This window comes from Ranitomeya imitator, chromosome 3 (assembly GCF_032444005.1).
Source record: "Ranitomeya imitator isolate aRanImi1 chromosome 3, aRanImi1.pri, whole genome shotgun sequence".
Classification (NCBI taxonomy): Eukaryota; Metazoa; Chordata; class Amphibia; order Anura; family Dendrobatidae; genus Ranitomeya; species Ranitomeya imitator.
The window spans coordinates 138262542-138289920 of NC_091284.1; the positions used below are offsets into that span (position 1 = coordinate 138262542).

The window sequence follows — 27379 nt, forward strand, 5'->3', positions numbered from 1 at the left end:
CGTTGTCCGTGTTCAGTCCGTGTGCCGTGCAGGAGACAGCGCTACAGTAAGCGCTGTCCCCCCCACTGGTGCTGAATCCACGATTCATATCTTCCCTGCAGCAGCGTTTGCTGCAGAGAAGATATGAATAATAGTGTTTAAAATAAAGATCTATGTGCCCCCCGCCCTCCCACCCATTGTGCGCCCCCACCCGCTGTTCTGAAAATACTCAACCAGCTCGCTCCCTCGCCGGCGCTGCTTCCTTTCCTGGCCGCATCTTCTCCTGTATGCGGTCACGTGGGGCCGCTCATTTACAGTAATGAATATGCGGCTCCACCTCCCATAGGGGTGGAGCCACATATTCATTACTGTAATCGGCGGCCCCACGTGACCGCATACAGGAGAAGATGCGGCCAGAACAGGAAGCAGCGACAGTCAACGAGGGAGCCGGGTGAGTATTTTCAGAACAGCGAGGGGGTGGGGGGGGGCGCTGCAGGGAAGATATGAATCGCGGCTTCAGCATCAGATGCTGGTACGTGTGGTACCCAGCACGGTGCGTGTGGTACCCAGTGGGCACACGGGCGGCACACGTGTGCCACACTGATGTGCCACAGAAAGGTAGGGTCACACGGATACGGATAATTCCGGTACCGATTTTTTTTTTTTTTTTTTTTTTTTTTCCGGTACCGGAATTATCTGGACGTGTGAAACCGGCCTTACAGCGCGCGCATGATGAGAGTTGGACCTGGGCTGTTCCTCACCATACTCCGTCTACATCAGCCACCGGCCATGCTAATAACAGCTGATCGGAGGGGTTTGCCGGGTGTCGGACCCCCATGATCTTATGTTGATGATCGATCATCAGTAGTAGGGCTTGCTCACACTAGAGTATACATTGGACAAGTGAAATAAAGGTATTGCACTCGGACCAATGTTATTCAGTGAGGCAGATTTTTTTTTTCTCAGCTGTATTCAGAATGAAAAGAAAATCACAGGTTGCTGCAATTTCACTCCTAAATCTGATGGGCGTGAGAGAATAATCGGATGCCATACAGACCATCAGTAAAGCATGCGATTTTACCAATACATCACAGTTCTGTAATATAGGAAACTGTAAACGGTCCTGAAAAAGATTAATAACTGCTGAGTAAAGAAGCGGACAGCACACAGGTGACGAGTGAGAAATAAATCAGCCCACTTTTCTGGATAAGAATGGAACTGATTTTATTTATTTATTTTTTTTTACATTTTATTATACTTTTTTTTTTTTTTTTTTAATACGCTAGTGTGAAAAATGCGTTCCATTCCTGGGAAAAGCAAAACACCTTAGACACAATTCTGTACGCTTTATGAGTAGAATAATATGCTGAAATTCAGTCATATTGTTTAAATACACCTTCCTAAATAAAATCCCCGACAACTTCCCCCACCAATATCTTGTAGAATTGCATTAGGATGGTGAGCTTCACGGAATGAAAGTATTACGTTGCATGAGAGCGTATAGTCTACACATATGGGTGTGGGTAAAAGTCATCTCTAGCTGGCTGAATTCATCCTGCCAGTTCCGTGATTCATGTTGCCTATGATTGTGCATCATTTACAGGTTCACTTGAAGGCTGAGTTCACACAGGGCGTTTTTGCTGCCTTTTTTATGCTAATTTTGAGCTGTGTTTTACAGTACCACCAAAGCCTATGGGATTTCAGAAATCTCACGCACACCTTGTTTTTTGTCATCAGTATTGTGTGCTTTGCATGGTTTTTTGGACATAGAGCATGTCACTTCTTTCAGCGGTTTTCGCCAATTGACTTTAATGGTTTGTGGAAAAAAACGCACCAAAAATGCAGGTATCCTGTTTCCATGGAGTAGGATTTTTTTTTCAGCATTAAGCTTTATCAGAATGCACGAGACAAATCTAGCATACCAATACCGCTGCAAAAAATGCAAGAAAAAAGGAAAACCTGCTTTTTTTTTTTGCAGCCTCTTTCCTGCCAAGAGATCAGGTTTTGCTGCAGGAAAAAAAAAACGTTTAGAGTGAACTTACCCTAAAGAGCATTTGTTACAAAGTTTTTGCTGCCCCTTCTGAGAGCAGCATAATATAGCGGCAGCGACCCTGATTCAGAATTCTATCACTTACTGGGCTTCTTACTGCAGTTTTGATCAAATCACTATTTTATCTCTTGGAGATAGCAATTCTCTGAATGCTGAGCTCTGTATAACCCTGCCCACACCATGATTGGCAACATTCTGTGTGCACTGTGAATAGGCAGAAAGCTGCCAATCAGTGGTGTGGGATGTGTTGGACAACCTGGCAGCTGGTTTACTAGTCCTCTAGTGATAATATTCTGCTGATAAACCAATGATTTTATAAAAACTACACTAAGCAGCTTAGTAGGTAAATGTGGCTGGAATCAGGATCTCTGCCCCTACATCCTGCTGCTCTCAGATTAGGTAGCAGAAACCTGGTGACAGATTCCCTTTACTGAAATTATAAAAAAAAAAATGACCTGCGTTTCTTCCACAACATACTTTTTCCCCAGGCTGGGATTCCTTGCCAGGAGCTTCGCCAACAAGACTGATGAATTAGATTGTCATATTGGAAGAAAACTTTGATATGGTGGAGATAGCGGAGGCATAAGGTAGCGGGACGAGAGCTCTCACCGGACTGTTGATTTACAGGGCTATAGTCTGTTGTGGATGACACTACAAATAAGCGAGGGGAGGGCTTATATGTAATGTCTTCCCTGAACCCCAACCTACATGATGATCTCTGAGGCAAATGAACATCTAGAGTCCCTGTGGGTGGAGATAAAGGGAGGGAGAAAGAATAATAAAATACTGATAGGGGTTTGTCATAAGTCTCCAAAAATAATGAAGGCTGCAGAAAAACTTCATAAAGCAAGTAGATGAGGAAACAAATCAAGGTAAAGAAATTATTCTGGGGGACTGTGTAACTAACCTGATATAAACTGGGGAACAGTGGTTCAGGACCCATCATCCTTCAGGGGTTATATAAACTGACCGATAACTCTGCCCAAAAATGCGTCCTGATGCTAACACTAGCGTAGGGGCTCATACTCACTTGCGAGAAACTCGGATGAGTCTCGCATGTTAATACCTGGCGCTGCTGCCGGCACTCAGATCGGAGCGTGCGGCCGCATAGCAATACATGCAGACGCACACTCCGCTCCTGAGCTGAGTGCCAGGTGCAGTGTCGGGTATTGCCGTGCGAGACTCATCCATTTTTCTCGAAAGCAAGTATGAGCCCTAAGACGTAACCTTGATGCTGCGTGCTCACAGAGCAAAAAGAAATGAATGGGCCGGCAACCTTCAAAAAACAGTGGATGGCCCAAGCACTGCTGTCCCTAGGAATCTGCCCAGGGGTCGGATAAAAAAACATCGATGACCCACGAACCTTAGGGTGCCCACCCCTGGAATAGGATCTGTGCACAGTATATACCCTATGGGATTAAACAGGCTAGAAATAGGAGGAAACCACTATGGCTAAATAGAGCTGTAAGGGGCCTAAAAGATGACAAAAAATAGCTAAAATTAGAAGGTAGTGACGAGCCCTCAAATAACTATAGGGTAATTAAGTAGAAACTTTCTCATGTTTGTAAAAAACAAACATTCAAACAAGAACGCATAAAAGGGAACCTGTCACCAGGTTTGGCTGATAGGAGATACAGCCGCCACCTTTCAGCCCTGATATACTGCATTCTATAATGCTGTATATATGCTCCCGATCCAACCTGCATCATAAGAAAAACACCTTTTATTATACTCACCTGCGGAGTGTTCTGGTCCGATCAGTGTCGCTGGTCATGGTCCGGCGCCTCCCTTCTTCTTGCAATGCCGTCCTCCTGTCATCGCGCTCCTGCATAGGCGTAGTTCTCTGCCCTGACGAGAGCAGAGCGAAGTACTGCAACGCTCAGGTGCTTGGAAGGGTGAAAGAGCCCCGGGGCCTGCTCACTGCAGTACTTTATAGTGGCAGATGTGCAATACCCGATCACGGCCACTATATATTTGATGGCGCTGTGTAGCTCCATCTGTTCACATCCAGCCAGCACCTGGAAGAGCTGATCTGCAGAGGTGCCAGATTCTGCACCCTCACTCATCTGATATTCAGACAACCCCTTATATTCCTTATCTGGTTTCTGTATTTGTATATTGACTTATGGAGGTTGGAAAAAAGGGTGTTCTGATTTCTTGGCACCTCTTTCAACATCATCATTTTATACTTTTCCCTTCTTCTAGATTACGCAGCTTTGTGTAGCACATCACAGCGTATGTATACATCCTTTGACGTGGTTGTTATCATGTTATTTGTATGTGTTTCTTCTTTTTTTGGGTAATGAGTTTAATATTGTACTAGCTGTGACGTGTTCAGCCAGGAATCTCTGTGCCCATTATAAATCATTGGAACACATCTCCGTTTACCAACCCGTGTTTTATAGCCTGGATTAGATTGGATGAAGCGGTGCTGTCCTGGCACAAATTTAGGTGACACAGTGCATTCTTCATTAGTTGTTTTTATTCACTAATCCTGTTCAAGTCTTATTTTATCTTGTCTGCTGTATTTCCATGTCAGAAAAGGCAGCCGGCAGCCTGGTCACCATACAGGGCCCGATACACACCGGAGGAAAACAAGACTCATTACCTAAAGTGTTAGATGGACAACAAAAGGGAACGTGAATAATTCAAGGCAGACAGGTCGTCATCTGTGAATTATTGGACTAATTGTATAGAATTGACTTATACGGTCTGCAGAGCATCTGTTTACATATATGTAATATATAAGTAGTATGATGAAAAAAGACACATGGCCATCAAATGCAACCTAGAGATGGGAAAAGAAAGGCTATCGGTATATCCATAATGCATGATCCCGTCTGCCCTAAAGAGCAAGCGCTTCTCTCCTGCTTCCGAGTGTCGATCGGATGGATAAGTATTCAGAACAAGAATTTTACACATAAGTATTTGTTGTTTCCTTCTTCTAAATAAAAAAGCAACTAAACCTTTTTTTGAGACCATCGGTGGTTCCCACAGCTCCTGATGTATTCTCTTCTCATGGTAAAGACGCCTTATCTCCTCTATGGATTGAACCTTTCTTTCTCCATGTGGACAGAATGTCCCCTTGTTTGTTTAGGGGGTTGTAACTGAAACAACTTTTGATCTTTTATTATTTTATTTGGGCCATACATATATAGAGGTGCTTCTCACAAAATTAGAATATCATCAAAAAGTTAATTTATTTCAGTTCTTCTATACAAAAAGAGTGATCTCTTTCAAGTGTTTATTTCTGTTAATGTTGATGATTATGGCTTACAGTCAAATTATCATGAATTTGATGGTTGCCACGTTTTCGGAGCAAAATTTTAGTATAGCATCGAGTTGCACCAAAATTTTGCAACTTTTCAGTGCTTTTTATTCCAGCATTTTGGTGTAAAGGCTTTGATGAATCAGACTGCTAGTCTGCACTGCTTGTACCTTTCTAATTTGTCCTACTCACTTGTCCTATTGACAATATTTACACAAAACATAGCTATAATAGTGTTAACTAAAATATGCACGCGGCGGCTTACGTTCCCAGGGATGCATTTAGCAAATCGCCTGAGATGACGTCGCGGTCACGCGACCGTGACGTCAAAAAGGTCCTTCGCGCAAAGCATCCCTGGGAATGGAGCGTACCGGGAACGCCGCTGAGATCAGGGGCCGTCGGAAGGTGAGAATAACCATATTTTTTTATTATTTTTAACATTCCATCTTTTACTATTGATGCTGCATAGGCAGCATCAATAGTAAAAAGTTGGTCACACTTGTCAAGGACTATGCTTGACAGGTGTGACCAACCTGTCAATCACTTTTCCAAGCAATGCTTCAAATCACTTGGAAAACGCAAGCATTAATCAAAGCGAAAAACGCTTGTTTTGCGGGAAAAAGCATACGAATTCCGCATGCGTTTTACCAGCAGCAGGGAGTTGCGGAAAGTCCGCAGCATTTCTGCAACGTCGGCATGTAGCCTTACTTTTTGGAGCAATGAAAAAAAAATGTTTCAAAACTGTTAGTGTGTCCTATGAGATGCATGGTATGAAAGTTTCTGAGATGCAGCCAACGTATTACCTGACCTTAATGACTATGATTCACATCCACAAATATTATACCCGTGTAGGATTGGAATCTCTAAGGTTGTGGGGCGGGAGTCACAGTCTTATCTACAGTCACAGGAAGTAGGAAGCAATCAGTATAAGAGTAATACAAAAGCTAAATCTGTCTTGTGGCTGTGACACCACAGGGTAAAAACCAACATGAAATTCCTGAATGAATATTTGGCTAAGCGCCATCTCACAACACCAACTCACAAAATAAATAGTTTAGTGGAGAAATAAAAACCCTCTCACAGACATTCATGTTTACGAAGTACTCATCATGGGACAATTTGAAGAGGTATTCCCATCTAATAAGATAATGGTATATTGTTAGGATCCGACCTCCAAGACCATCAACGACCTTGAGAATGTAGGGGTTGCACTGTGCTGGAAAAGACAGTAAATCAGCGCTGCCTTTCATTTATTCTCAGGATCGGTAAAGGTTCCAGGGGTTGATCGTCGATCAGTCATAAAGTGATGTTGCAGTTGTGCTCAAAAGTTTACATACCCCGGCAGAATTTTGCTTTCTTGGCCTTTTTTTCAGAGAATATGAATGATAACACCAAAACCTTTTCTCCACTCATGGTTAGTGGTTGGGTGAAGCCATTTACTGTCAAACTACTGTGTTTTCTCTTTTTAAATCATAATGACAACCCAAAACATCTAAATGACCCCAATCAAAAGTTCACATACCCCATTTCCTAAGACCGTATATTGTCCCCTCTAACACCCATGACAGCTTGAAGTCTTTTGTGGATGAGGGTCTTTATTTTCTCAGATGGTAAAGCTGCCCAGACTTCTTGGCAAAATGTTTCCAGTTCCTGTAAATTCCTGGGCTGTCTATCATGAACTGTCCACTTGAGATCTCCCCAGAGTGGCTCAATGATATTGAGGTCAGGAGACTGAGATGGCCACTCCAGAACCTTCACTTTGTTCGGCTGTAGCCAATGACAGGTCGACTTGGCCTTGTGTTTTGGATTGTTGTCATATTGGAACGTCCAAGTAAATCCCATGCGCGGCTTCCGGGCTAATGATTGCAAAATTACCTTTAGGATTTGCTGATAACGTGCTGCATTCATCTTTCCTTCAGCTTTGACCAAGTTTCCTGTGCCTTTGTAGCTGACACATCCCCAAAATATCAGCTATCCACCTCTGTGCTTTACAGTAGGAATGATGTTCCTTTCATCATAGGCCTTGTTGACCTCTCTCCAAATGTAACGTTTATGGTTGTGGCCAAAAAGTCCAATTTTGGTCTCATCACTCCAAATTACCTTGTTCCAGAAGTTTTGAGGCTTGTCTTTGTGGCATTTTGCTAGCTCCGGTGACCCGGATGTTATCCGTTACCATGGCTCTCCGATTTGCACCATCACATTGTCATCACGAGGGCGCAGATCAAGAGCACAGGGTGCTCCTTCTTTCTGCACACCTGTTAAATGATTTATTCAATATCGTTTGCAGCATTTAGGGGGATGATTTCTGGACCAAAATGTGCAAATAGTTTTGGGGGGTGAAAGCCTGCTGACAGATTCTCTTTAAAGGGAGCTCGTCATGTCCTTTGTATCATGTAAACTGTATTGTTTCGATGTCATTTTTATCACTAACACGTTTTTTTCATTAAAAACGGCGGTCTAATCATATGGAAAAAAAACTTTATAAAGTTCTATCGTACCTGCTCATTTAATCATAGGGGTGTGCTTACTTTTCGTTCAGTCATGGTTGTTTCTGCCCACGTAATTTGAATGCTGTTCCCGAGGTTGCTCAGTCTATCATGGAGCCGCACTCGCGCAGTGTGGATCTGGGAGCCGCATATGCGCCATGACGAGTGGCTCCTCACGCTGATACTGCACAAGCGCGGCTCCATGATACACTGTGCAAGTGTGGGATTTTCAAATCGGATTTGAGTAACGTTGGCGCAACCCCTGGAACAAAAACATGTTAGAGATACACATTGCATCACTAGCAACGCACTGGGTGCAGTTTACAGGCTGCAAAGGACATGACAGGTTCCCTTTAAGGAAGGACCACATCATTTCCTTACAAGGAAGCCAAAGGACCCCCAGTATGGCATCAACAATTTGGTCTTAAAAGAGCGAGAATCCCTCCCTTGTCCTTAGTGGCAATCAGACTTTATGTAAGTAACTCTTTATATTTTGTTCCACTTTTATCCCCTTCCCCCAGGATGTACAGACATGTACCGTACTTCTCAAATTTTCCAGGCTTTTCTATTTCACTCTCATTTATTGACTTATGTAGTTATTATCCTTATTTTCATGTTACAATATTTTATGAAATGATTGATCTCAGACACGTTTCATCCATTAACTTCACCGAGGCCTGAGAAATGTTTACGTTTATATTTATGTATATTGTATATGTATATGAAAGAAACCTGAGCACTATATATCAGAAATTATGTTAGAAATATTTTACATGTGAAGTTGTAATCATTATTACACATATTAATTCTCTGATTTTTAATCTTAATGTTTTGGCCAAAATACAAGATTTCCCCTGAGGGATGATTAGCGTGGGTGTACATTCCCACCTCTCTTCCCAGTGCCGTAAAGAAAGGCAAGTCTGGGCTTGTTATATGTCAGGGCTGAAATCTCACTTATGTAAAAGTTGCTAAAAATGTACAAGGAACTTATGTGGGTTTATCTTAGCATGAAGCACAGATACAAAGATTCTTAGAAAGCTAAGTCTATGGTACATAGAAGCTGAAAGCGTACATACTGTACATGTCGCAGTGCATGGACACAGAGGCATAGTCCCTGATTCACTAAGACCCGCGTTCTTCATGCCAGTCCTGATGAGGGCGTGCTGGAGTCAGATGCTCCTGATTCCTGGGGCACAATGGTGGCGCAGTGGATAGCACAGCAGCCTTGCAGCGCTGGAGTCCTGGGTTCAAGCCCCACTAAGGACAACATCTGCAAAGAGTTTGTATGTTTTTTCCGTGTTTGCGTGGGTACTCCGGTTTCCTCCCACATTCCAAAGATATACTGATAGGGAATTTAGATTGTGAGCCCCAACGGGGACAGCGATGATAATGTGTGCAACCTGTAAAGTGCTGCGGAATATGTTAGCGCTATATAAAAATAAAGATTATTATTCATTAAAGGGGTTGTCCACTACTCGGATAACCCCTTCTGAATCACTTTCCGCGCAGTAAAATAGTAACACCTATATTTACTTTCGGTGTCAGCACTGCCTTTCTCGGGGCTCGCGTGACATCATGTCGCAATTCCTGCGGCTAATCTGGTATGGCTTCATTCTCCGCTTTTATAGACATAGTTGACATCTGGAGGAAGTGAGAACTGCAGCTACTCTGTCACTTCCTCCTGATGTCTTGATTTATCCGAAAGACCATTGATTGCCAGAGGGATCATGTGACATAACAATGTCATGGGAGCCCTGGGAGAACTAGTGCTGACACCTCTGAAACAGGCTTAAAGGGGTTGTCTGCTACTAGGACAACCCCTTCTTAATCTAAATGTTTGGACCCAATAAAATAAAAAAGCTTATACTCTCCTCCCGCCCTAGTGCTGTTCCATCAGTGTCTGCACTTGCTTTCCCGGTGCTGACATGCGGTTGTTATGACACGTGAGTCCGGCGCCCAATAAGCGCTGACATCACTGTCTCCGCCTTCATACAAATTGAACATGGAGGGGAAGTCAGGGCTGCAGCTGATCTCTTGACGTCCTCTTCATGTTCAGTATGAAGGTTGGGACAGTGACACCAGCGTTGATTGGGCACCGGGCTCACATGTAATGACAGCGACACGAGAGCAAGTGCCGACACCGCTGGAACGGCAGCAGCACGGGAGGTGAGTATAAGCTTTTTTTTTATTTTATCGGGGCCAAACATTTATATCAAGAAAAGGTTGTCCTAGTGGTGGACAACCTCTTTAACCGGGGGTGAGTATAAGTGTTATTTTATTGGGGGGAAACCTAGGGTTTCAGAAGTGGTTGTGTGAGTAGTGGATAATCCCCATAAGAAGTGCAGGCAGTGGTGTAACTAAAGTCCAATGTGCCCAAGTGCAAAATTTGGACCTGCCCCCCACCCCCGTCCTCCTACATGTTGGTCATATGTATAGGCCCATGTTGTGTTTTAGATCCTATAAGGACAGACGTGTTGTCTCCCCATCCTTTACTAATGTCCCCCATCTTTTACCAATGTCCCCCCATCCGGTATCCCTTCCAAAGTATATATGTTCCCCATCCTAGACCCCTTCCAACACACAGGCTCCTCTATGCATGTGTTGTGACTGTCACACAGCCGTGACACATGCAGCTGCGGCACCGATCAGCTGATTATCGGAACGCTCCAGTTAGCCGGGTTCCCGATGCAGCTATTCGGTAAGTGCTATAGCTTGCCAAATAAGGAGGGAGCCGAAGATATTCGCTCATCTCTACTTCTCACATTGTGCGGCTTCATCTTCTATAGCCAGCACTGAGGTATGCAGCTGACGTCTGCGTGCCTGCTGTGGGCGACGTATGACGTCACTACCGTGCGCCACCTGCTGATGTCAGCTGGTGGCCTCTGGCTGCAGAGCCCCACAGAGTCTCGGCACCAATATACACTTTAGCCAAATGTGTGTTGTGATGCACATCTAGCTGAAATAGGTGCCGGTGTTGTGGCAACCCCTCCCGCATGGGGCGCTGACCTCTTAATGAATCAGGAGTGTCAGACAATTGGTGTGCGCCTCTATATATGCCTCGTCTCAGATCATACCGCAGTCCCTGCTGGAGTAAGGTTTGTGGCTTAGTGAAAACCTTCTCGTCATAAAGGATAAAAGCCAAATCAGTATCTCAATTCACAGACACGGTGTTTCATATCACAAAGATTCGGTCACTGTCCAAATATTTCTGCACCTAACTGTCCGTGCAGGTCGGATTAATCGATATATATCACATGCCGATGATGACTGGTCTAGATTGGCAAGACAACTTTTAGATTAGTAAGAATGGATCTTCCGGTACCAAAACATTTTCTTGCAATGAGTCTTAAAGTTATTCAGCTAAGATTTTGTGTCTTTGATCACATTTCCCCAAGAGATGAGGCAGGGACAGACAATGTCTGCTCAGATTACAAGAGTTGAAATGGATCCATACCACATTTCCCCCCCACACACACATAGGGACTGGAATAATGAATATAGCCTCTTCTCATATGTAGATAATTGCTTGTAGAGTAAAGGTACCGTCACACATAGCGACGCTGCAGCGATACCGACAACGATCCGGATCGCTGCAGCGTCGCTGTTTGGTCGCTGGAGAGCTGTCACACAGACAGCTCTCCAGCGACCAACGATCCCGAGGTCCCCGGTAACCAGGGTAAACATCGGGTAACTAAGCGCAGGGCCGCGCTTAGTAACCCGATGTTTACCCTGGTTACCATCCTAAAAAGTAAAAAAACAAACGCTACATACTTACCTACCGCTGTCTGTCCTCGGCGCTCTGCTTCTCTGGTCTGGCTGTGAGCGCCAGGCAGCCAGAAAGCAGAGCGGTGACGTCACCGCTCTGCTTTCCGGCTGACCGACGCTCACAGCCAGAGCAGGAGGAGAGCAGAGCACAGCGCTGGAGGACAGACAGCGGTAGGTAAGTATGTAGTGTTTGTTTTTTTACTTTTAGGATGGTAACCAGGGTAAACATCGGGTTACTAAGCGCGGCCCTGCGCTTAGTTACCCGATGTTTACCCTGGTTACCAGCGAAGACATCGCTGAATCGGTGTCACACACGCCGATTCAGCGATGTCTACGGGGAGTCCAGCGACGAAACAAAGTTCTGGACTTTCTTCCCCGACCAGCGACAGCACAGCAGGGGCCTGATCACTGCTGCCTGTCACACTGGACGATATCGCTAGCGAGGACGCTGCAACGTCACGGATCGCTAGCGATATCGTCTAGTGTGACGGTACCTTTATGTTACGCTGTGCTCCTACAGTGTCTGTAATTACTGAGGAGGTTACTTTTGCCCCAAGCCCTTGAGATGAGCATAGAGTTTTTAATGCCTCTTCGTTTTTTCTTAACACAGATGGGTACAATTCCTGGACTGAACATCTGCTGTGGCCATCAATCTAATTGGACTGTTTTTTATTTCTTCATATTTTAGTGTTTACTAAATTGTAATAGCGAAACAAACACAATTGGCTTTTCATTGGGGAATTATCTTCTTGTTGATAGCCTTGGAACTTTTGACATCCATTGAGGTTGAACGTTGGGCCTCAATAGTGTTGGCATGTAATATATGCACGTACTGATTACGTCCCTTAATGGGGGTGCATAAGGTTGTGCCCTTGATAGTTAGGAACCATTAATGGATATATTCCATGTTATGCCCAGCTCGGACCATGATACATTTTATGGGGTACTCGTGTCACACCTCAATTGACCAGACCTCAAGATGGAGGCCTACAGGTATTTTTACATGGGCTTACATGTGCTTTTAACCCCTCAAGGACCAGGCGATTTGCCACTTTTTTTTTCTTGCCGTCTTCCAAGTGCCATAACTCCATCCCCCGCAATATACTGTAGCTGTTTGAAGCCTTACTTTTTGCAAGACAAGATGCACTTTTGAATGACACCATGCATTATACTGGAAAATGGAAAAAATCTGGGTGGTGAAATGGCCACAAAAAGACGCAGTTCCACAATGCTTTTTTTGATTTTTGTTCTCTATGGCCCTCATGGTGCGGTAAAAATAATCTGTCAGTATAATATTCTAGGTCAGTACAATTATGGTGATGCTGACATTGCATCTGTTTTTTTATCTAGGTGATGAGATTAAAAAAAATTGGAAATTCATATATTAACAAAAAAAAAATTGTGTTGCCATTTTCCGAGACGTGTAACATTTTCATTTTTGAGTTTACAGTGCTGTGTGATGGCTTGTTTTTTTGCATGGCAAGCAGACGTTTTTATTGATACCAGTTTGAGGTACATACTGTACAACTCTTTGGTAGTTTTTCATTACAATCAATCGAAAAAAAAAGCAACAAATGAAAATCATCAACCGAAAAATACGCTGCGAATAGTGCTGGCTCATCTCCTGAGCCCGTTCCATACACCCACTCCTGATGAATGCTGTAGGGATATGTAGGGAGCTCGTCATTGACCACTATTACTATAAGCATTATTAGTTTTTTTTTATAGTAGTCCAGTCAAAATACGGTTTGACCTGGAACAAATTCCAAGAAACCGTTTTATGATTTTTTTTTATTACTATTATATGTGGGGAACAACATATTAAAAGTTTTCCAAAAATTGATCACCACAAAGGTCCTAACTATGACATCATAAGACGATGACGGCCATCGCACTAAAAACAACGAATATTTCCCTATTTCAAAGCTGCAGCTTTAGGTTACAGAAGAGTTTGCATTTTGTATACTATATATTTTCATATAACAATTTTTATACAAAGTTTTATACTAACTACATGGACAGGTGAGGTCATGACGTCATCAATGACGTCATGACATATATGTACATTTCTAGAAATTATAGAATTAATACACAGTGCATTTTATGACCTACTTCATCACCGAATAAGCATGTCAGGTCAATAGTCACTATTTTCATCATGAGACACTGCTTCCTCACTCATATTGTCACAATGCCCTTCTTGACATGGTCCGCGTACCCGTGAACAGGTAAGTCCGTGTCTTTTGCAAGTGCACCGAAGTGTACTACAACCACAAGAACAATTTCAGTGAATTATTTTCAGAAGTGTTTCTGACTGCTAACCCAAGCGGCAATGGAGCTACTACAGCCCTGGGACGTACAGCCTGAACAACTAATTGTCCAATGCTTGCGACCTTCCTGTGAATGTCCTTTCCATCGAAGAGGGTTTCAAGCAAGCAAAGCAAACTCAGGGGGAGATAATCTAAGGCAGACTGACATTCAAGCGAAGAAGTCTTCGGATATTTATCGGTGGATGATGGGATCTTAGACTTGATATTGCTCTTGATTAGTTTGGCCGCACTCTCTATGATGGCTCTCTTCTGGGCTTCTTCATCCGTTTCCTGACTACGGAAATTGTCCCTCAGGATAATTCTGGTCTTTTCACGGAACATTACAATGTTAGGCAACCCTTCACACTCTGCTATGAATAGCGAATCGACATACCTCTCCTCCAGCCTATACCTCAGCCATTTATTACTATAGGCAGCACTGTCTCCTTCTACAAGATACTACGTCATTTTCTTTGCAAGATCTGTGACAGTCAGTTGCTCTTCATCGTTGTCCTCGAGAAATGCACACATTCTCAACGCTTGCTCTTGGTCCATGTTCATCGGCCTCCCTACCTTCCGCGGTTTCTTTGTAGTAGATCCACCACCATGACGCATAGGAATTCCGTAATTTGTCCGAAAGTTAATGTCACATGAACGATGATACAGACAGTCTGCAGCATGTAAGTCCTTCCCAAAGTACACGATTCTCCCTTGAATGGTGATTGTCCAGTCATCATTACGCTGTTTGCAATGTGACATAATGGAACTTACAAATCCATCCGTTTTAACAAAGCTATAGTCATCGAAATCACTATTAGATCTTGCCTTCACCACTTCATGTCCACAGAACAAACACTGCGTCGTGCTATCATAGGATCCAGTAGACACCCGTGTACCTCTTTTGGCAGATGAACGATGAATGGAAGTAGCTTTCTTATGCAAGTCTATTTGCTTCTTGTTTATGTAGTTCATACGACATCTCTTGTGCACCACTGTTCCAGCAGCTAACACAGTGCTAATGCCCCTCTCAATACTGGCTTTACTGATCCCTTCAGCTCCTTTCGCACCAATCACCACTCTTTCTCTGTCATCTTCTACTTCATGGCTGCATAAGGGGCAAGTTTCTTGACTTTCCATCATTCTCAGCTCTGTAAAAGAAGATAAATAAATCGTTAAATAATAAATATACCGTAATAGTAATTGTAAAAGAAATATGATAGATACTGAAAGGCAAGTCACATTTTAACATTTTACAGCTTTGGCGGCCATATTCTTTGACGTCACATTTGGACCCTTTGTGGTAACCCTATCTTGATAAACTTTTAGTATGTTTTTCCCTACATGTAATACTACAAAAAAAAAAATAAAATGCTTTCTTGGAATTTGTTCAGGGTAAAGTGTTTTTTTTCCGTATTTTGACTGGACTATAGTCCATGTACGGTAAGTTTACTTGAGGGGTTTATCCTATGGTTTTACAATACTTCCCATTCCCTTTAGATATTGGACATGTTTCTGAGGGGGTTCCCATTTCTGTAAAAAGAGTCTGTGATTTGTTGCTGAGGGGCACTTTTTTATCTGCCTATATGCTATAATGACACTCTAAGTAAAGTCTATTCCAATATAATTGGGTTCTTTTTATTAGTTTTGTAGGATGTGGGATGTTAGAATGGTGACCAGTTGGTTAGGAGCACCAGAACCTTCGGTGGTAGCAATTACGATGGTCATGCATCTGTCCCACTTGAGCAATGCTGACAGTCACATTTCATGCACAGTGGATGGGCAAGATTTCTACAGCTACTTCCAGAAGTGTAAACTTGTTTTTATTATTTTGCTATGTTATTGCACAGGTAGCACCTTACATAGAAATTACTGGTGGACTGAGCATGTTAAATGTTATTCCCAGAATCGTATTCTTTTTCACAAAGCGCACTAAATGTATACTTACTGTTACGGTAAATTGCAACCATTTTTCTACAAAGCCTAATTTCTGAGGCCCGAACGCAATTGGACAGATTAAATTTATCATAAATAAAATGTTCATTTTTAACACTTTTGTTGAGAATCCTGTGCAGGCAATAGCGGCAGAATATTCCACTTATTTACCTTTAACCCCTTAACGACCAGAGGTATTTTTGGTTTTGGCGTTTTCGTTTTTCTGCTCCCCTTCTTCCCAGAGCCATAATTTTATTTTTTTGGTCAAAATGGCCGTGTGAGGGCTTGTATTTTTTTTTTTAATGGGACAAGTTTTTTTTTTTTTTTTCGTGGGACAAGTTGTAGTTTTGAACGACACCATTGATTTTAACATATCCTGTACTAGAAAACGGGGAAAAAATTCCAAGTGCGGTGAAATTGCAAAAATAGTGCAATTCCACAGTTAGTTCTCCCGATCATTATGAATTCATATACACCAAACAAGTCTAGGTTCTTTTTTATTTAAGTGGTGAAAAAAAGATCCAAACTCAGAAAAAAAAAATGGCGGCATTTTTTGAGACATGTAGCGTCTCCATTTTTCGTGATTTGGTGCTGGGTGAGGGCTTATTTTTTGCGCCCCGAGCTGACATTTTTATTGATACCATTTTGGTGTAGATACGATGTTTTGAATGCCCGTTATTGCATTTTATTGCAATGTAGCGATGACCCAAAAAAAGTAATTATGGCGTTTTAAAATTTTTTTCTTGTTATGCCATTTACCGATTGGGTTAATTCTTTTTTTATATTGATCGGGTGATTCTGAATGCGGCGATGCCAAATATGTGTAAGTTTGTTTTTTTTTTTTTTTTAATTTTGAATGGGGGAAAGGGCGGCGATTTGAACTTTTTATTTTTTTCAATGTTTTAAATATTTTTGTAATTTTTTTTTTTTTTTTGCATGCTTCAATAGTCTCCATGGGAGACTAGAAGCTGCAGTTGTCTGATCGCCTGTGCTGCACCCAGACAATGATCAGATTGCCTGTATGTACCAGAAATGCCCACTTGCTATGAGCGCCGACTACTGGGCGGCGCTCATAGCAATCCAGCTATAACCATAGTGGTCTGCTGAAGACCTCTGGTTGTCATGCCAACCCATTTGTGACACGCGATCATGTGATGCGGTCACCAATGAGCGGGACTTCCAGCGTGCTTTCGGTAAGTGCAAGTTAAATGCTGCTGTTGGAGATTGAGCTCCTTTGACTTCATGTTCAGGGTTCACAACAACAGTTTCCAAATGCAAATGCCACACCTAAAATCAGCTCCAGACTATTTACTTGCTTAGTTGATGATGGATCAATGAGGGAAAGGCCCATGCAGCCCATTAAAGGGCTTTTGAGATAATTGTCCAATTACTTTAGGTCCAGTGAAAAAGAGGCAGTCACATATTAAAGAACTGAAATCCCTAAACCCTTAATCCAATTGGGATGTGAATACTCTCCAACCAAGGCCGGGTCACACTTGTGAGAGCAATGTGAGAAACTCGCATCAATACCCGGCACTGCCGCTGGCAGTTCGGATCCGGAGCTTTCAGCTTCATAGAAATATATGCAGCCTTACACTCTGGTCCCGAGTACTGGCGGCAGTGCCGGGTATTGATGCAAGAGACTCGCGCAAGTTTTTCGCATTGCACTCGCAAGTGTGACACTGACCTATGGCTGAGAGTCTTCACTTTAAGCCTATATCTATCTATATAATCGTCTAAGGGGTACTTCCGTCTGTTTGTCTGTAATGGAAATCCCGCGTCGCTGATTGGTCACGGCCGGCTGTCCGCGACCAATCAGCGACAGGCTTAGTCCTGCCGCGAATTGGCCCCTCCCTACTCAAGTCAGTGCCCCCTCCCTACTCACCTCCAGTCAGTGCCAGTGTGTCGCCCCATCCCGGACCAACTTTTTACTGTTGATGCTGCCTATGCAGCATCAATAGTAAAACGATATAATGTTAAAAAAATAAAAAATTGTGCTATTCTCACCTTCCGCCGTCCACCGATGCGCGCAATGCTGCCGCCAGCTTCCGTTCCCAGTGATACATTGCGAAATTAGGAAGATGACTTAGCGGTCTCGCGAGACCGCTAAGTTATCTGGGTAATTTTGCAATGCATCACTGGGAACGGAAGCCGGCGACAGCATCGCGCGCATCGGAACAGCTTTGGTGGATGCCAGAGGGTGAGTATACAACTATTTTTTACTTTTTTTTTTTTTTAACAGGGATATGGTGCCTACACTGCTATATACTGCATGGGCTGTGTTATATACTGCGTGGCCTGTGTTATATACCGCGTGGCCTGTGTTATATACTGCGTGGCCTGTGTTATATACTGCGTGGCCTGTGTTATATACTGCGTGGGCTGTGTTATATACTATGTGGGCTGTGCTATATATTACGTGGGCTGTGTTATATACTGCCTGGCTGCTATATACTGTGTGGGCTGTGTTATATTCTACGTGGCCTGTGTTATATTCTACGTGGCCTGTGTTATATACTGCATGGCCTGTGTTGTATACTGCGTGGCCTGTGTTATATACTGCATGGCCTGTTATATACTGCGTGGCCTGTGGTATATACTGCATGGCCTGTGTTATATACTATGTGGGCTGTGCTATATATTACGTGGGCTGTGTTATATACTGCCTGGCTGCTATATACTACATGGGCAGTGTTATATTCTACGTGGCCTGTGTTATATACTGCGTGGGCTGTGCTATATATATTAAGTGGGCTGTGCTATATACTATGTGGCTGCTATATAATATGTGGCTGCTATATAATATGTGGCTGCTATATAATATGTGGCTGCTATATAATATGTGGCTGCTATATAATATGTGGCTGCTATATAATATGTGGCTGCTATATAATATGTGGCTGCTATATACTACGTGGCTGTGCTATATACTACGTGGCTGTCTGTGTTATATACTACGTGGCTGTGCTATATACTACGTGGCTGTCTGTGTTACGTGGGCTGTGCTATATACTACGTGGCTGTGCTATATACTATATACTACGTGGCTGCGCTATATACTACGTGGCTGCGCTATATACTACGTGGCTGCGCTATATACTACGTGGCTGCGCTATATACTACGTGGCTGCGCTATATACTACGTGGCTGCGCTATATACTACGTGGCTGCGCTATATACTACGTGGCTGCGCTGCATACTACGTGGCTGCGCTGCATACTACGTGGCTGCGCTGCATACTACGTGGCTGCGCTGCATACTACGTGGCTGCGCTGCATACTACGTGGCTGCGCTGCATACTACGTGGCTGCGCTGCATACTACGTGGCTGCGCTGCATACTACGTGGCTGCGCTGCATACTACGTGGCTGCGCTGCATACTACGTGGCTGCGCTGCATACTACGTGGCTGCGCTGCATACTACGTGGCTGCGCTGCATACTACGTGGCTGCGCTGCATACTACGTGGCTGCGCTGCATACTACGTGGCTGCGCTGCATACTACGTGGCTGCGCTGCATACTACGTGGCTGCGCTGTATACTACGTGGCTGCGCTGCATACTACGTGGCTGCGCTGCATACTACGTGGCTGCGCTGCATACTACGTGGCTGCGCTGCATACTACGTGGCTGTGCTGCATACTACGTGGCTGCGCTGCATACTATGTGGCTGTGCTGCATACTACGTGGCTGTGCTGCATACTATGTGGCTGTGCTGCATACTACTTGGCTGTGTTATATACTACGTGGCTGGCTGTGCTATATACTATGTGGCTGTGCTATACACTACGTGGCTGTGCTATATATTACTGTACATATTCTAGAATACCCGATGCGTTACAATCGGGCCACCATCTAGTTGATTATATAACTATCTTCAATATCTTTTGGTAAACCGCTAAAATGCCAGAACTTGTCACTGTTCAGATATTTCTGGACCAAACTGTATATCAATGTTTCATTTCAATACTGTCATCATTATATGGATGGTAAAGGAATTACATTTAAAGAGAACCTTTCACCATATTCTCCATCTTGAACAGTATTGACAATGTTATAATGGCTACAGAGCAGAATAAAAAACATTTTTTTTTTTTTTTTAAACCCCACTCTCTTGTGACTGTTAGCAATCAAATTGTTTGGTAGCTAATGAGTTAATTTTCATTAAGTCCAAGTGGGTGTTATTGCAGAGTATTCTCCTGCTCGGCGTGTATTTTTTTCCCTCTCGATCACATTGATCAATCGTAAGCAAGCAGGAGAACTCAAGAGAACACACCATTCCCATAGCTTAGAACAGGCTACTCCTGTCAGAGACGTATTAAAGGTCACATTACAGCATGAAACATTTGGTGAAAGCTCCTGTTTAATCAGATTGCCACATGAGCAATTGAGAAATGAAAAATTCCCTTTCCTAGGTGGACCTTGATAAAATAGTTTAAAGGGAACCTGTCAAGCGGGAAGCTTCAGAGGCGCAATGACATGCCTGTAGAAAGCTGCGGCCTGCGCGCTGTTTGCAGAGAGCTGACAATGGCGCCGGTTCTTGTATATCATGTTATCACGCCCACATATCTGAGGCCTCCTATGTTCTAACCTTTCAGGGTCACTAACTATTCTGTTGACCCATAACATGTGGCTGAAAAGTATTGACATGATCATACTGTGTGGATAATTGCTGTCAAACAGAATGAGGTTATTCCGGTCAGTTGGTTTGGTATATACAATACATCGGAATGTAGGTTTCCATCCAAGATCTATACCAAAATGTCCAAGAACTGAGCTTCAGACTGAACAAGTGCGGGTGAGCTGCATTTTAGGAATATTATTATTGAGTTCACAATGGACCGTATCCAATTCCTCAGTTGTACAATCCCACGCTATGAAATGTCGTCTATATATCTGAGCCAGCACTAGACGCGAGCCCAGAGACCAGACGTCGACACAGACTTCTCAAGGGCCGCTAGGAAGATGTTAGCATAAATCGGGCCACATTGGAACTATGTCTCTGCAGGAAAAAAATATCCCCAAAAAGATAATAATTATTTCAAAGGATGAATCCTAGCAGGGTGAGATTGAAATCCATGGTCCCCAGGAAATGCCCAGCGACCAAGACCGAGGCAACCACTTCCAATGCTTTCTCATAAGCAGTGGAAGCGTAGAGGGATGTGACATCAAAGGTTGGATGGTTTAATGATAAGAAATTCCAGTAACTTCTCATGGATCAATCATACATCACAATGGAACTCAGCTGTACAATTGCTCATTGTGCTTCAACGAGGCAGTGCTGTTGTCCAATTTCTTTTTTCACTGACAGAATCAGTGACGAAATCACTGCATGCTGCGATTTCACTCTGAAATCAGAAGACTCACCAGTTCAAGTCTATGGGAGCGTGGAAAGCATCGGACTGCTCTCGGATGACATCTGAGTGCAGTCTGATATCTTCTAACTCACGGAATGGAGAAGATAGAACAATGTTGTTCTCCATCTTCTCCTCACCTGTGCTTCGGTTCTCTCATCCTAGAGAATCAGATCACACTACGCTGACACTCTGAGAAAACTCTGATCACAGTTTGGTGGTAATATTAGTACAATTGACCCAATTCTTTCTGAGACCCCCGGCCAAACAGTTACTCACCATATTGATTATGCTGCTTCCATGTCTTACGGTCATGGCCAGTGTGGTGGTGCCTGATTCCCTGTCTTCACAAAGGAGAGTTTGCATAACACAGCCCTTCTTTTGTTGTTTAACTCTTTATCAGCCTACATGAGAATCCGTTTCCTACAGCAGCATACTGTACGCACAGGACAGATCTGTAGGACAGTACATTCCATCAGCAAAGGTGCCGAGAATATTGTGGGATCATGAAAGATGATGTAACCCATTCGATAGGGTGCGAAAAGGAAGGAAGCTGGGGGTTATTGGCAGAAGTATTCATGTTGGTGACAGATAAATGGAGAGGGAAATTGCACAGAAGCGAGCAGATGTTTGGAGACATATAAGTGTTATTTATGACCACACATGACGCCGGTTGTCAGATACATTACTGCGCACATTAAATGGTTGCCCACTATTATTTGTTTAAAAACGTGTGCTGGGTGACATGATTCTGTGGCATCTCCCAGTATATAAATGTCACAGGTTCTCCTCCTGCGCCTGTTAGTTCAGCCTTCGTGGATCAGTGTTTGGTCCGTGTGTTCGTTTTTAGCACCTGTGATTCCCAACTCATTTTTCGGAGGCAAAAAATAAAGAAAAAACCTCACTGAGCATCTCCGTGTACCTGTCCGCATAGCAGCCGGGAGCCGGAGCGGCCTGATGGTTACGCGCTCCAGTCTGGTGACTACATTAGACGAGACCGGCACAGGTTGGCGTTTTTTTTTTTTCTTCGCATGGACTCGAGATTTTGGAGAAAACTAGATGTGAACCTGCACATAGGCGAATACTAGGTCTGCGTGCCGTCCTGGTTTCCACATGGCACGCACAGTGAACCCTAATGGTGGCGTGCTAAAACCTTTTACGTCTAGTGCTCAGCTCTGGTTAACATTCCTCTACATCAGAACAATTCCCAGGCTGTCTGTAAGTGGAATTATGAACTTTTTTTTTTCCCAGAGGAAGTGCATCTATTTATAAGATCTATGACCACCCGAATAAAATAAAATCTGAAATTACCACGATCATAAATGTTTTCTGTAAATCCGATCTACAGGCATTTCCTAGCACTGTTCCTTTATCCCTGTTTGTGTCTTAATTACAGCTGCTTTCTTGCCTTGCTGAATTTTAGCAGTAATTATTATTTTTTTTTTTAAATTGATGTGGCCGTATAAGGTTCTTCTTATGTTACGGTGTTAGCGTTGTTTAGGGGGTATGTATTAATTTCTGTGTAGTATTATCCGTGAAATTAAAACTATTTTGGGTTATTCTGTAGACCAGTAAAACAACATTTTGCCAGTCATTAGGTGGTTAAAGAGCACTTGTTTGCAGTTTTGATGAACTTGGCCTTAACCCTTTAACCACCGCCAGTGCACACTAAAACGGCGGCCGCTAAGGTGCCTTACTACCAGGGCTGTGGAGTCGGAGCCCATTTTGGTGGAGTCGGTGTTGGAAGTTTGGCTTGCCAACTCCACAGCCCTGCTTACTACTCCACATATGACTGTCTGGTCTCCCCACCATCACTCGCTATGACAGACTTGGTATATGGATCCAAATGGACACAGACGGACCTTACTGATTTAGATAGGTTTGTTGGGATTTTGCCTGTATTTTATGATGGCAAGAATAAGGGCTTGTCCGTGGAAAAAATGGCCACCACTCAGACTAATGTTGTTCAAAGGGACAGCGCAAATGAGCAATTTTTTTACGGACCAATTCTGTGTTTGAAAAATAAAAAAATTGCAGCGTGCACTAGTTTCTTCCGTAACTCCGAAAAAAATCGGACGCCAGACAGAGCCACAGTCTCTTCCGATTTTTACGGACAAATTGCAATTGTGTAACATAGGAAACTGTAGATGTTCTTGTAAATTATTAGTATCTGCTGAGAAAAAAAAAACAGATTGCATGCAAATGACATTGTGGGTTATAGTTAATTTAGTGACAAAGTGTATAATTGGTGAACTTGCTGGCCCTAGGTCTTTTTTCAACCTATGTAAGTGGGAAAAAAAAGGCCCACTTTTTTGAATGAAACTCAGAATGATTTTTTCATACTCTCGTGTGAACCTGCCCTGATACTGAATATTGTTTCAGTTTTATGTCAGTATTTCCAGAGAGTATAAAAGAAATCCAGCTCACTGGTATAAAATCTTCAGCTTTATGTGTATGTAAGGAAAACCTCTTCAAATGCATCTTTAGTCCATAGATCGGAACAGCTCTGCGTTTCTGGTGCACTCGGCTCCCTCACTCATCATAAATAAGGCTGCGTTAAGCTGGATTTCTTCTACCCCGTTTTGATCATCATCGCTGGTGGCAGCAGAGGGTTTATGTAATTGTGATGAGCCTACCTTTTTTCTGTAGAGGCAGAGACCCTGATTACAGCGATGGCTGGTTTCACATTTGCGGTTGTGCCCGCATCATTTCTGATGCATACATCCGCATGCATCTTGATCTTCTATCTTTCACATTGTAGACGCAGGTGCATGCGTTCGCCCGCGTTTGCTTATGCATGTTTTTTTTCGCGGTGTGAGGTGGGGCGCGGCTAACCGTGTTGGAATTTTTGAGGCAGCAAATTTCCGTTCAATATGCGCAGGCATGCGGATGAGTGCGTTAAAAAAAACGCATTACTGTCTATGGTACTCATATCCTTGCAGATGCATGCATTCGATCCGCTTACGTAGTTCGGACTGCATGTGTCCAGGAACTGATTTAGACATGCCCATTGGGAAGCGCATCCTGGAAATATCAAACGCATGCGCGTAAAAAGCACAAACGCATGTAAAAACGCATACAAACGCTGCATTTTTGTTCTGTCATGCGTAAGCTGATGCGGATAAAAAAAACGCAGCGTTATCATGCATGTGTTTTTGCATGCGTTTGCAGTTGTGGACGATACGCTGCGGACTCAACCGCAAATGTGAAACCAGCCTTACTGAGCTGCATGCTGTCATTTTGATTGTCAATGTTTCCTTTGCTGCTCATCTACCAGTTCCATGAATGCTGAGCTCTGTATAACCCCACCCACACTGCTGATTGGCTACTTTCTCTGACAGAAAACCCCTAATCAGTGATGGGGGCGGAGTTACACAGAGCAGGAGAGGACTACAAGCCACGAGACCACTAGTCCTCTAGCGATAATCTCCTGCTGATAAAACAATGATTTTATTGAAACTATAACAAGCAGCCCAGTAAGTGACACATCACTGGAATCCGGGTCTCTGCCCCTACTTTATACTTCTCTCCGACTAAAACCTGGTGACTGATTCCGTTTAATGACAAATGGATATACGGTAAACGCAACTTTGAGTTGTAGTAAAAGAAGCAACCTAATCATTATTAACCTTCTTCGTATTGCAGATGTTGCTGTAGTGGACATGAGTGATGTGGGAAGACAGCCTTCTCTTTTCTACCACCTCGGGGTACGAGAAAGTTTCGACATGGCAAATAATGTTATTATTTATCACGATACAGATCCTGATACATCATTATCGCTCAAGGTAAATCTCATGAATGTTGTTTTGTCAATTTTAGAAGCTAGAATACAATCTACACACTTTATAGCTGTTTTTACAAAAATAAAACTACAAGAAAATGTGTGGTAAAATAGAAAATCATGGCAAAATGTCACATTTGAACTCAACCTTTATCGGATCTAGTTAATAAAATGACTAAGGCTTTGTAATAACCAACGAGGAGTCACCCACAATTACTGAAAGATGACTTTGAGTTATTCCCCTCTTCATAGGTGAATATTTTCAGATGGTGCTTGTGCAATGTATGGCTTATTAACAGTTCATTAGGCCTCTTTCACACTTCAGTTATTTGGCGTCAGTCTAAAACCGCCATTTTCCTCAAATAACGGATCCGTCATTTTTTTTGACGGATCCGTTATTTTCCCATAGACTTGCATTAGTGACGGATTGTGACGGATGGTCGTCCGTTCCATCCGCCATGCGACGGATCCGTCGACATTTGGCGGACGTTTTCTGAAAATAGACGGACATTGGAACGTTTTTTGTCAACGCCGAAATGGCGGATCGCGACGGATCCGTCGCGTCCGCCATTCCATAGAATGGGCGCCTATGGGCGACGGATCCGCCGCAACTGTTTTTTCGGCGGATCCGTCGCCCCAATCCGTTTTTTCAATTGCGCATGCTCCAAAAAGTAGATACTTCTCCCAGACAACCCCCAAGTAACGGATCCGTCAAAAAAACGGATCCATTAGAACCGTTTTCGCAACAATTGTGACGGATCCGTCAATCCGTCACTATGTCGGTAGTGACTGACGCCAAAAGACTGAAGTGTGAAAGAGGCCTTAGTTTACCAGCCAGCATTAGGAGGTAATCGCACACTCCCATCAATCCTGGCCAGCTTCAAAACAGTGCTTCCAAGCTCATTAGACAAGAGCTTGTAAGCATTGCGCATATTCTGCTGTTTAGCAATGGTGGTCGGTCTCCAAGGCAACAACTGTAAACAAAAGAAATAAATTGTTAATATCTCAAGACCTGCTGAAAATTTCAATAAGTACTAAATTGCAAAATTGCTTGTGTTTTTTTATTTTTCCTTTATGAAAATGGAATAATCTTTTAATGAAGTTTGCAATTGGAACAATGGAATAATGGCAGCTAATATAGTCATATAAACTAAATAATTCACTTACACAATAACCAGTTCTAGGACTTCTGTCTTTAAGTTATTAACAAATATATTGGCTCCTGAGTTTATGTCAACTTTTGCTTCTTTTTTAGGATATGGTGGCTCAGAAAAACACAGTGAGTATGAAAATATATTTATTTTTTTTCAGAGGTTATGGCTGAAACAAGTACAATAGATATTGTACCCAATAATATAATATTTTAATTTACACAATTTTCAGATTTATATCTGTTTGTGTGTGTTAATAAATAAGATTTTCTTCAAAAACTAAAAAAAATGAAAAGTCAATCTATGAATGCCAGAATTAAAAGTGATTGCTTAGCGACCGCAAACTAATCATGAGAAAGATTATAGTTGAGCACCCTGTTACTGCTTCTCCTTGCACATTGATGCCCAGTAACAATTGGGTAGGACGTTCTGCAATTCCCTGCACAGCCAGGTGGCATGGAGCAGTGCCTTCCATCCATACTCAGGATGGCTGGGATCTCAGAGGTCAGCATATCTTAGTGAGGTAACAAAATGTTTTTAACATTATCCTCATTTACCATCCTAGCCTAGTAAGAAATTATTTATTTTTAAAAATTGGTAAACCTGTTTGTACTATTGATATGTGTTCATACTAAATACAGTGGGTGAAATAATTATTGCAACATATACAAAGAAAGAAGAAAATGTGGCACTCACCAGCTTGTGCTGCGATAAAAAAAAGGTCCTTTATTGCGCCATAGCGTGGACTGAGAACATCATAATAACAGCTGCAGGTATATGCGAGGGTGCAAGGTGACCGAGGACAACGGCCGTTTCGCGCGGACTGCGCTCAAACGGATCCAGGTGCGTTGAAGTGCAGTCCGTGCGAAACGGCCGTCGTCCTCTGTCACCCTCGCATATATCTGCAGCTTTTATTATGATGTCCTCAGTCCACACTATGGCGCAATAAAGGACTTTTTTATCGCAGCACAAGCTGGTGAGTGCCACATTTTCTTCTTTCTTTGTATATGTTGCTCTTGGACTGCTAATCAATGTTGAGCACCACAAAGCCAGTGCAAGATACCACCTGGTAGTGTACAGGGAACTTTTGCTTCTGCAGCCACAGAAAATTTCAGGTGTAACCTAGTGCCGTTCTACTTCTCTCTATGAAATAATTATTGAACTTGTCACCAATTTTCCAAGTACATATACCGTATATACTCGAGTATAAGCCGAGATTTTCAGCCCAAAATTTTGGGCTGAAAGTGCCCCTCTCGGCTTATGCTCGAGTCAAGGTGGGTGGCAGGGTCGGCGGGTGAGGGGGAGAG

At 43.1% G+C, this 27379-nt stretch overlaps 1 protein-coding gene across 1 annotated transcript in view; it reads left to right on the forward strand.

Annotated features, from left to right (window-relative positions):
- The window catches only part of MAP3K15 (mitogen-activated protein kinase kinase kinase 15), a 246053-nt gene that overhangs the window by 31388 nt on the left and 187286 nt on the right, over positions 1 to 27379 (forward strand). The window contains exons 2-3 of the mRNA XM_069761515.1: positions 24786 to 24925; positions 26177 to 26200. Of these exons, the coding sequence (XP_069617616.1) occupies positions 24786 to 24925; positions 26177 to 26200 (164 nt within the window). The remainder of the gene's footprint in view (positions 1 to 24785; positions 24926 to 26176; positions 26201 to 27379) is intronic.